The sequence below is a fragment of the Amia ocellicauda genome, chromosome 5 (genome assembly GCF_036373705.1).
Source record: "Amia ocellicauda isolate fAmiCal2 chromosome 5, fAmiCal2.hap1, whole genome shotgun sequence".
Taxonomy (NCBI): domain Eukaryota; kingdom Metazoa; phylum Chordata; class Actinopteri; order Amiiformes; family Amiidae; genus Amia; species Amia ocellicauda.
The window spans coordinates 613,106-624,739 of record NC_089854.1 but is presented as its reverse complement, the minus strand read 5'-3'; the positions used below and the strand labels follow the sequence as shown (position 1 = coordinate 624,739).

The window sequence follows — 11,634 nt, the reverse complement described above, 5'->3', positions numbered from 1 at the left end:
ATCCTCAGCCTCCTGCTTCCCGGCTCCTTCTCTGAAATAAAAAAGAACAGGGCGGGGGGGCATTGTACAAGGAGAAGCTTGTGGGAACCGATCCTGCATTCCCATATGACAGCCGACGCCGTGCACAGGGGCCGAGTCCACTGAGCCACTGATTTTATTAGTGTCCTTTCACCTTTACTGATATATCACATTAAACACACACACTGCTCGCTGCTCATCCCAAATCTGGCCAACGTGGCTGAACCACCAGCAGAGCATGGGGGGAGAGAGATGTTGTAACTTTTGAATTTGAGTGGAGAGTGAGGGAACACAGGCTCACCACAGCCCATGCAGAACAGCTCGGGGAATCTCAGGAGCACGAACAGAAACCCCCCAGGCAGATGAGCGAGTGCGAGGGAGAGGGAGGGCTGCCCGGCTAATGATTTAGGGAGAAACTGCTGGAGCTCCCTGTGGCTGCACTTGGCAGAGGGAGTAACGGAGGTCCTGCGTTTCTAAACACATACCCCTGGGGCACTGTGAGCGGCTGGGGGTGGGGATAGGTGTGTGTGTGTGTGTGTGTGTGAGAGAGAGGCAGGGTGTGAGTTTCCAGCAGCTATCTAAAGAATTTATCCCTTCCTTTTCCCTCCTCTTCTGTTGCAACGGAGGTGTGGCTGTAAGGTTATTCGGGCACCTGCTGTTTATGCAAATGCTCTGAGACTCGGGCAAAGACAGGCCCACTGTGGAATTCCCCTGCTCACCTGGAGCACTGACTCGCTCACCTGGGCCCGCCCCCGCCCGGGTATAAAGCCTCACGCACAGCCGGCACACAGGTACTGGACTGGACAGGTGTGTGGCTAACCTCAGAAAACAGACAGACAAACAGAGAGAGAGTGAGAGTGAGAGTGAGAGAGAGAGAGGAGTTTTGGGGAGTATCTATACAAAACACCTGCCAAACTATCGCCTGACTGGATTATTTAACTCTTCCTTCATTGTCTGGCTTGGCTTTTTGACTACATTTGAATTTCCTTTGCTCTGATTGGACTGTTTCAACAGGTATGCAGTTTATTGTATTGATTTCTTCCTTTTAATTTCTTGTGATTAGTTTCAAAGCGATTGCTGCTGTGTGTATGAGTTGGTGTTGAGCAGTCCTTAAACAAATACAACCAGTGTGTACACACACACACACACACACACACACACACACACATAAACATATACACATACACACATACATGCATACATACATACACACATACATAGATGCATACAGACATATATGTGTGTATGTGTAGTTGTACAAGCCTTTGATTCAGAGATCTTAAATTCAGTTTAAAGATGGTTTTGGGAGAAAGTGTGCTCAGCCACATCTGGCTGACAGGTGTGCCAGGGATGCTGTTGCTGCTGTGAAAGCTGCAGGCTGGGCTTGTGGCAGGTGCCGGGTCCGGCTCTCCACACGCAGACACCGGCAGCTGGACAGTCCACTGAGGACTGCAAGACGCCCCGCAGGCGCACTGAAACCCCGCTGTGTGCGTTGTTAAATGTTGTGTGATTTGTGCGTGCGTGTGTTTTAGGTTTAAATGCGTTTTGATGATCATACACACATACATATTTTATCTGCAGTGTCAACGGTTATCCATGAATGCTTGTGTCGGAGAAATGTGTGTGTGTGTGTCTTGTGTCTGTACAGCCAGACAGGTCACTTCAACCGCATGGATTAGACTTCTGGTCGATGGACCACGAACACATCTATGTTTGAAACGGGCAGTTTAACGTGCATTGCTCTCTGGGTTAGTAGGACAGCACTGGTGTGTTTTTTCCACGGTGTCACCCGATGACGCGCTGGTGGTAATGCCTACTCGTTCAACACAATTGCCGTTATGCATTCATTTATTCCTCGGTGAACGGAAAAGCACTGCGGGTGTTCGTGGCTCTGTGTCAGTGCCGGGCTATCAGACCATCACACTTAATATTAATCCAATAACCTGAATCGGGAAGTGAGCCATTCGAAGCAGGAATCGAGAAGTTATTATTATTATTATTATTATTATTATTATTATTATTATTATTATTATTTTATTATTATTATTTTTTTTTTAAGAAAACATAAAATAATTGCAAAACAAGGCACGACATCCCGTTGTTATGACAGGAGCAAAGGAACATAACACAAAGAAAAACGCGAAAGAAAAATGTCTTCTAATCTTTCATTTGTGTATTTCTGTTTTCTTTGTAGAAGGCGGACCCGATGTCTACGTACGAGCTCAGCAGCATCCTGACCAACGTGAACAACACGGTGTACCAGACAGCGGACCCGCCGGCGGGCTGCATGGCGCTCCCCGACTCCAAGGAGGCGCTGCAGCCGCTCACACACGACTCGCTGCCCGCAGAGCTCCTGGGTAAGCGGGCAGAACCGCCGGCGCTACGTGAAGCTGTGCAAACAGACAGTGGCAACTTGAGTGTGCAAACAATGGTCCGAGCAATAACGCCATAAACACAGTCAGAAACAAAGATATGAAGATGAGATAACGGGAACGGTTATCTGTTTTGCCTCTCCTCCACTCTTCCCCTCTCCCCCTCTCTTTAATTACCTCACCAACACCTTTATTTGCCTACGTGATTGAGGCAGACTTGGCGTGACCGAGAGTCGTTGCATAGAGTTGCTGCCAACCGTGTAACTAGGTTAGAGAAGCGATAAGCGCCTGCCAGCCAGCGGGTATCAGCAGAGACATAGCCCAGTCCACAGGTTGGGAGAATGGGGGGGGGGTGCAGCGCTGAGAGTGCAGACCTGGCACACGGCCACAGCTGGGGGGGGAGAGGCATGGCGGGAAGCTCTCACACAATTCAATATGACCAAACCCAGTGACTTTTTTTTTTACAATCCACACTAGTTTATTACTTTGATCTTTGCCCAAAAGAAACTGCCTAGGAACACTTTTAAAGATACATTTTTATATGTATCATCAAGGTTCAAGATATGATGGGAAGAATATGCTGGGGTTTTCATTTGTAGTATTTTGGTTTTAGTTTAAAGTTTAAAGCCCCATTTTTAACCCGGACTCTCTCGTCCACCTGGAAACATACAGTTACTGGGGATTGCGCCCAGAGTTGTGATTCTCTTGCAGTTGGCCATGGTGTGCTATGGGTTTGCTTTTTCCCTGGTTCGTTTGTGTCATTATATAATGGGCCTCTCATCGTTCATAAGTCTCAAAGCTGTAGATTATTACAGTGTTGGGGGGGGGAGCAGGGCAACGGCAGTGGATGTCGGTGAGGTGTGAGGGGGGGCTCCTCTCCACATGGAGCAGGTTGACTCACTGGCGTCTCCCATTTGATTCCCAGGCCCCTGCAAGTGGTACAACACCCACCCCCAGTTCTGGAGCCGGCAGAACGTGCTGGAGTGGATTTCCTACCATGTGGAGGAAACCAAGTTCGATGCCAGCACCCTGAATGTGGCCTACTGCGCCATGGAGGGGCCGGTGCTCTGCCAGCTGTCCCGGAACACCATGGGCTCCATGTTCGGTCTGCTGGGGGACCGGCTGTACCAGAACCTGCAGGAGCTCAAAGTCAAGTTCGGTGAGTGTCCCGTCCCTGTCCTCACAACAGTGAGAGAGAGGGATTGAGAGAGAGAGAGGGATAGAGAGGGAGTATGAGAGAGAGACTAATTCAGTGGCCAGGAGACAGCAGCTGTGGCCTCCATGGTTCTGACTGGAGATGTTCTGTGTTTCAGGCGAGGACATGAGCAGTGACATGCTCAACAGCCTCTTTGCCGACGTCACAGAGCTGCTGGCTGAGGACACCTACAGCATCCTGGATACCGTGGTCCTGGCACCAGGTAAGAGTACAGCTGCTCCCGGACATGCTCTCAGACCGGGCCACACCAGCCGCACCAATTCAGGGCTGCCGAGAACTCGAGAGTTGATAGTCACGCTTATTTTTCAAGGCCCATCCAGTTGCTGCCCATCTCAAACACTGCAGTTACGCAGCGCTGGGTGCTCAGTTTACTGACATTTCATTTGGAAAAGTTTTAGTATTTTAATATTACTCACTATAACAACAAAAATCAAACAGCCTCGGGGTCAAAGGTCATTTTGACGTCACAAACAAGCAGCACCACACACAGCCGGCGTCTCACACAGGAAGAGACTAGAACGCAGAATAACAAAATGAGTTCATCAGACTGCCGTAAGATGCGTTTACTGGTCGAAAACCCGTGTGCCTGGACTGACCTGTGTGTGTGTTTGTGTGTGTGTTCAGGAGTCTGGGACACACAGGACGGGCTGAAGGTTGAGGCTCCAGCTTGGATCGACCCTGGGTACGAATCTGGACCCACCTCCCCCGACAGCCTGGACAGCTCCAACGCAGGTGAGACGTGGCCGCTAATTGAGTTTCTCCTCGTCTCGCAGTTCGCGATCAACAGTGCTGCTGCATCACAAACCTACAGGGCAGGGACAAAGCATGGCCCTGCGAATAAATCAAAACTTTGACCCCGCGGCTGATCGAAAAAACTAAACCTGTAGTGATAGAGACTGTGGTATATATTTGTATTATTTTTGCTTGTCAAAGAACCTTCATGCCACAGTTACACAGTGTGGAGCAGATTAATGAAAAGTAAAATAATATCAGAATAAGTAGGTAGAATAGGGAGTGATACAGTTCTACAGTCAAGCACAGATACATTGCAAGACAGGAAGTACAGAACAGGAAGTGGAGGGTGACCTGGAAGGACTGCCCTGCGTTTATTTTAACTGTCGGCACTGACACTGGTTGTAGTGTCGGACATCTTGTAGTGTTTAATGAAATTATTACTAATAATGCTAATGATGATGCTAATGCTAACAATGGGGATCCCTCTGTCTCTGTCAGGGATGCTGAGCTACCCCACCCCCAGCTCCCCAGACTCCGATGGAAGTGACTCCGATCTCGAGTTCTCGGATCTGAGATTCCGAGCCAGCTCCGGTGAGTAGCAACCCTGTCTCCCTCCTGCGGAAATCACAGGGAGGTGTGTGTGTGTGTGTGTGTGTGTGTGTGTGTGAGAGAGAGAGTGTTGAGGGGGCTCACCTCATGTTCTTCTCTTTGTTCTGGAATGCCTCTCTCTTGCTCTAGATTCTTCTTGTTCTGGAATGCCTCTCTCTTGTTCTAGATTCTGGTTCCAGGCTCTAACACTCTGTCCCTCTTTTCTCAGATGGGTTCATGAAGACGGAGAGGGGCGATATGAAGCCCTGCAAGAGAGGCCGTGGGAGGCCCAGGAAGCTGAGCCAAGGCATGGAGCACTGCATGGAGTCCAAGAAAAGCAAACACGGTAAGAACCCTCACAGGACTCATAATCAGAAAAAATAATCAGAATCATAACAGACAAACAACGTGAAAATCAAATCCTGCATTCCAAAACGGAAGGGAGGGAGCGAGGGAGGGGATTTTTCTGGTTACTTGTTTCTTGACGGTCCCCCACTGTCTCCGCGCCGCAGCCCCCCGCGGGACTCACCTCTGGGAGTTCATCCGGGACATCCTGATCCACCCGGAGCTTAACCACGGGCTGATGAAGTGGGAGGACCGGCGCGAAGGCGTCTTCAAGTTCCTCAAGTCGGAGGCAGTGGCGCAACTCTGGGGCCAGAAGAAGAAGAACAGCAGCATGACCTACGAGAAGCTGAGCCGTGCCATGAGGTGAGCCCCACCAACACACACACACACACACAGACACCACATTCTGTGCAAGTGGAGTCAGGCGTTGGGGTCTCGTTCCCCTCACAGAGCAGCGCACTGACCCCCTGCTGTCGTCTGTCCCCCGCAGGTACTACTACAAGAGGGAGATCCTGGAGCGAGTGGATGGCCGGCGGCTGGTGTATAAGTTTGGGAAGAACTCCAGCGGGTGGAGGCTGGAGGAAGCGGGTGCGGGGATGTGAGCATCCCGGAGGAGCGGAAGTCCCCCTCCTTTTCTCCCTGGGACTTTGTGACCTCTGGGCAGGATACCTGTTCCACTCAGGAGAGACAAACTTGAAGGACAGACGTTCGAGAAGCCTGGCCAGTCTGAACGGCCACAGTGTGTACGGGCCTCCCCGAGAGGCACCGCCAGAAAACGTAAGCCAACATTTTGGCTAAAGTAGGTTATATGAACCGATACTGATATTGTGTCTTGTTTGATCGCGCTTTATTGTTTTGTTTGATATTTGTTAGTTTTTTTACTCCTTGGTCCTTTTATTTAATTTTGTTTCTGAAGCTCGAGTCTTTTCAGAAGAAAGATCCCGGCCCTCAATTTCAGGTCCGGCGGTCACAGGATTGAAAAGAAACAAATTTACAAACGAGCGAGAAATAAACTTCCCCGATCCCCAAAGATTTGAACACACCCAGAGATCCCGCCCCCGGCTCCACAGCACACAGCACGGAGGACGGAGATCCATCATGCTCCGCCAATCCCTGTTTATACGTTAGGAGTGCCTCGTCCCGGCAAGGTTCCCCTGGCTGCCCGGAGCTGCTGAGTGAAGCAGCACTTTAGCCGTGGCCAGATGAAGTAGTGTAACGGTGCAGGCGATCCGTGTGTGTGTTTGTACAGAACTGTGTATCGTGTACAGTGTAATTTAAATCATATCTGTTTTTAATAATTAAGGGTCTGTCAGCTGGACTGATGTTCCCGTCTTGTTTTTTCTTCTCTTGTTGTGTAAAATAAATAAACCTTCAATTTTTTTCATTTAAGATGATGTAAGTCCATATATAAAGACCTGTGACACTTTTTTGTATCATGCAATGCTGTTTTTTCAAATAAATATATATATTTAAAAAAGACAGCTCTGGAGTGGTGTGTTTGAGAGCTGCCATGGAAACTCTGCAGAAACTCTGAGTTCCCTGTCCAGCCCCGCCACTGGAGCAGCTAGTGCAGAATATTCCCCGTTTATAACTCACACAATACAGCCAACACAACCGCACTAAATGGGAAACAGTGTGGCCATAGCCCTGCTCTCTACACTGCCCGCTGCTGTTGCCTACCCAAGTTTACCTGTCTGCTGCATTCACTGTAGCTGCTGGGACAAGAACTACAGGCACTAACAGACCAATAACCCAGTTCTGAATAGTTCTTCGATGCTTGTCAATTGAATATCTGGGTCAGTCTGAGGAGGGATGAGATCTCTCATTTTTGCCTTTACTACAAGTGGTCCTTCAGTTCCCTCCTAAAGTTTTAATTTCTGTGTCTCTCTTGGTGTGGGGGGCTCCGCCCAGGCCAAACAAGCCCGCGTTTCAGCGCCAAGAGCAGATTAATGATTGTCCAGGGTGGCCACACAGAGACTGAGCTGTCTGGGGCTCCTGGGTATCTGATACCGTGACTGACATTGCTAGTTTAATTTCTGTGTGTCTGTGTTACATTGAGGTATTCATTAACTTATTGATTTAGTTCAGCGATAAACAGTGAGCAGAACCCATCGCTCAAGGCTGTGAAACACACACGCTCAGGGTCCTGCAAGCCAGCCAGCCGAGCCAACCTGGCACACTTTGCAGGCTACACTATCCCGGGCTCCAAGTCTGCATTAGCCCTGCTGTTTTGTCATTATTATTAGTTATTAGTCCTGGAAAGCTCAGTCAGGCTGGTCAGTGGTCGTGCATTTCTGATAGTTTACTCGCTGCGCCTCACTCCCGCTGACCCTGACACAGCCTCCCTCCATGCTTTTCCAGAGAATTTCCTCAGAGCACTCTCTGGTGCAACACTGTGGGCTGGCAGGCTCACAGGCACTGGGCAGACAGACAGGTTTTGCATAACAACCCCAGATCCGTTTTTCTAAGGAAGGATTGAGTTTCAGGTGCAGCTGGGAAGAAGAAAAGTGCTGCCCAGGAATGAACTCAGGCATTGCCTTTTGTGTGCCCGTTGTGCAGGTACACAGAGCAACACAGAGCCCACTGCCGGCCACACGCACAGCTCCACTGGGATTTCATGGAAGTCCGTGCTTGATTGTGTAAATCTCATGGAGTGACAGATTCATTCCTTTATGTTCTGAGCTAAACTGACTGGGATTGATATTTATATATAAGCGTCTAAGACTTTATTCTCCACAACAACATCGGTGTCAACCATGCAATTTCACACAGAGCACAACCCAACCCAACACAACACAATCCATCACAACGCAACGCAACATAACACCAGTGGCGCTCTGGTAATAGAATAAGTGCCTTCACGAAACAGGTCTAGGATGAGGTTACACTTCTTGTTCCCTATGACACGTCTGTCCAGTACACACTCTTGTCGTTAGTCGTTGTGTGGTTAGGTTACAGTGTGGGGAAGGCAATGTGTGGTTACGTCATTGTGTGGGGAGGTCACTGAGTTCTGAGAGTGGTCTAGAGGCCATGTATTGTGAGATACCTGTAGCTCACTGCCGGATCACTACACTGACATGCCAACACTTCTGAGAATGTGGTTCTCATGGCTCTGACATAACAGCGCAGCAGATATGATTATTGTTTTTATTATTATTGTGATTACTGTTATTGTTTTATTTTCGTTCCTCAATAGTTTGTCTGCAATGCCAGGCAAACCAGAGAACAGGAAGTGAATTCCTTTGTGTGAACAGAGAAGCTGTTGTGTAACAGTGCAGAAGTAAACCCCATCCCGTGCTCAGGGGCAGCCCGGTCCTCTCGGGCACAGAGCCCCTGCGGAGAGCGCACTGCTGCCTGGCGACTGGCTGCCCTGCACCCCACTGTGCCGTCTGCTCCTCCGCATCCCTCACGGCACGAGGAATTAACAGAACGAACAGACTGATGAATTCGACTTCAATTCAGTCATTAAGGGATGAAAAGCAGAAACCACAGAGCACAGCCCTCTACTGCCCTGCAGTGTCTGTGAGGAGCCCCCAACCCAGGACAGGGAACAGCCCCGCCCCCTGGGCCTGCACAGCAGTTTGACGATTGGGGTGCTTGGCTGGGTGTCTGGGAGTGCTGGGGTATTGAAGGGGGCAGGGAGAAAGGGTTATGGTATTGTTTTCGTTGCCTTCCAGAGCTCGTAGAGTCCTACGCAACCCCTGTGTGTGTGTGTGTATGTGTGTTTACAAAGCAGGGTGGCTGTCCAGGGCACCTGCACCTCCCGCAGTTTCTTTTCTCCTCTCTGTGTCTCTAACAGGCAGAGGTGACAGGATCACATCCACCTGACCTGCCTATGCTGTTGCCGCGGCAACCGACCGGTCTGACAGGTGCATTCTGGAACCGTGCCCGGGTTCCGAGCGGGTCACGTCGCTTCCAGGAAAGGCTCCGCCTGCCTCCCCCACCGCCACTCCACCTCTACCAGTAAGTCTGCGGACTGGGAGGAGCCAGGGCCCAATAGCTATGACCTCACCTGTTAAACAGCCACTGGGAGACAGAGTGTGTGCGTGAGAGAGGAACGGGGGGAAGATTTTACTAAATCGAAACTGCTGCACATGTGTTGTGATTTTAAATAAAGCAGCTTTCTCCTGTGCCCTCTGTGCCCAATCACATCCCCCCTCTCCCTCTCTCTCTCTCTCTCTCTCTAACACACACACACAGAGCTACGCAGTTTCACTGTTTTTAAACTTTATGTCCTTGACAGAATAATAAAACCCCAATCTGACAGGTTTTGAACTCAGGAATGACTGAATGTCTGAATTAATAAATCAATGAATAATCAAATGAAATGTGGCAAGTCTTGTTCGTGTGTGTGTGTGAGAGAGAGAGAGAGTGTGAGCTAGTGTGTGTGTGTGTGTGTGTGTGTGTGCGTGTGTGTGAGAGAGTGTGAGCTAGTGTGTGTGTGTGTGTGTGTGTGTGTGTGTGTGTGTGTGTGCGTGCGTGCGTGCGTGAGCGAGTGTGTGTGTGTGAGTGTGTGTGAGGGAGAGTATGAGTGTGTGTGTCTTTGTATCTTTGTCTTCGTGTCTTTGATTGTGCGTGTGTGTGTGTGTGTGTGTGTGAGTGTGTGTGTGTGTGAGAGAGAGTATGCGTGTGTGTCACCAGTGCTTTGCTCCTCACAATGCCAGGATAAGATGTGTATATTGACTCCAGTGCTGTTCACACGGTGACTCAGCCGGTGCCACGGCGCAGGGTGGCATTCTGTAAACACAGGCCTGGCAGCAGACGCAGTAATGTCACCCCTCTGTGGACCTGCTGTGGAAACCCTGGGGAACACAGTGAGTGAGAGGAAGGGAGCTGGCAGGGCACGGGAGCGGGACCTCTGCTCTGCAGGGGCTGGAGAAGACAAGGCAGAGGGAGGGTGTATATAATGGTGTAATGGCCTAGAGGTCATAAAGACCCCCTCTGCCCACAAAACACGAAACCGCAAACTACGTTGATCAAATAGAACAGCCTCTCGCCTCGTTGCTGTCTCGCCACGTGTGTTCATCGACATCACAAGCTGTGTGTTCCCTGGGTAACAACAGGCATACAGCATGCAGGATAGACAGTTCCATAGGCTGACACTCAGGGCTGCAATCTCCATTCGATACAGACATGACAAATGTGTCAGCCGAGAAGGGAGGGAAATGAGCAGCTAGTACTGCACACTGACACACTTGACTCACTGACACACTGACACACTGGGGCTCCACAGCTGCCCAGCTCTCGCTCGTGTTCTGGTTGTTGTTTCAGCAGAGCTCTTGACTCGGAGGATTCGGCTGACTGTGCTCTCCCTGATGGGGGCTGGGGACGTGTGGAGCCCCCTGGAGGCTAGAGCTGAGCTGAGACGCAGGGGAACAGAGGCAGCTCACTGACACCACGCCTTTATTTTACCACAGCTATGGGCACAATTCTGCAGACCCCCCCCAACCCACACACACTTCTCCCACAGTGAGGGCGTCAGGTCTTGCAGCGAGAACTCAGCGTAGTTACGCAGAAACAGGAACTTAAACCGACCTTAAACCGAACACGGAGGTTCAGATCTTTGTTTTTTTTTTTCGTGCAGGTGAGATAAACAGCCTCGTAAAAGTTCAGTGCGAGACGTCAGCCGCTGTCTGTGCAGGTCAAGGTTATGCGTTCTCTCAACTCTGAGACACGGCATGACGTCTCACTGTTATCAGTGTTTGAATGAGCTGTGGAAAGCGAGAGGCGGCACGTCCCAGAAGCCACTCCTCGTACTTTAAAAACGGTCACGCAAGCACGGCAATATATATTTTTATTCTTGTTTGTTTCATCGCACAGCTATTTATAGACAGAGGAGAGTTGAGGTAAGTCTTCTCTCTTGCCACACTGTTTGGCCATTGCCTGGGGTCTGCCCTGTTACTGGCCCCGGCTGCAGAGGCCCCCCGGTGCCAGAAAAGGGGACTGAAGCTGACAAACGTTTGTATGGGTCTTTGGAAGTTCAAATCCCCATTGACATCCCCGTTCCCCAATTCTCAAGTCACGGTGATTACACATTTTCCGGTACGTTGGCAATGAGTCTTCTTGGCTGCTTCCACCCCTGCTCCCCTCTGTGTTTCTTGCAACTGATTCGCCGGAGCACTATGTTCCAGGAGAAGAGGCCCCGCCCCTCGGCAGCCAGTTCCAACATGCTGGGAGCGCAGGGTTGCTCAGTTTTGGAAAAGCCAAAACAGGACTTGGCACACTGGTCTAGGATGGCACGCCGAGCCACAGGGCACATGGTGTGTTTATTCTGATGACTTCCTGTGTTGCTAAATGGACCATGTGTTCCTTCAGCGGCTTACGCAACATGCTTGAATTTTGTGTTTTCATTGATGGGTG

At 50.2% G+C, this 11,634-nt stretch overlaps 1 protein-coding gene across 1 annotated transcript; it reads left to right on the top strand.

Moving 5' to 3' along the window:
* Positions 1 to 801: 801 nt before the first annotated feature.
* Positions 802 to 6,753, top strand: elf3 (E74-like factor 3 (ets domain transcription factor, epithelial-specific)). The gene is made up of 9 exons (XM_066703070.1): positions 802 to 1,032; positions 2,213 to 2,375; positions 3,316 to 3,549; positions 3,704 to 3,808; positions 4,231 to 4,338; positions 4,840 to 4,932; positions 5,159 to 5,275; positions 5,442 to 5,637; positions 5,765 to 6,753. Exons 2-9 carry the CDS (start codon positions 2,225 to 2,227, stop codon positions 5,874 to 5,876), a joined length of 1,116 nt encoding a protein of 371 aa, XP_066559167.1. The 5' UTR covers positions 802 to 1,032; positions 2,213 to 2,224; the 3' UTR covers positions 5,877 to 6,753.
* The last annotated feature ends 4,881 nt before the right edge of the window (positions 6,754 to 11,634 follow it).

Excerpts from the sequence above, each read along its gene's own strand:
- elf3 (XM_066703070.1), top strand. The coding sequence starts at position 2,225 with ATGTCTACGTACGAGCTCAGCAGCATCCTGACCAACGTGAACAACACG. Across the intron at positions 4,339-4,839 it reads CCTGGACAGCTCCAACGCAG|GGATGCTGAGCTACCCCACC; the intron begins GTGAGACGTGGC and ends TGTCTCTGTCAG. Across the intron at positions 4,933-5,158 it reads GAGATTCCGAGCCAGCTCCG|ATGGGTTCATGAAGACGGAG; the intron begins GTGAGTAGCAAC and ends CTCTTTTCTCAG.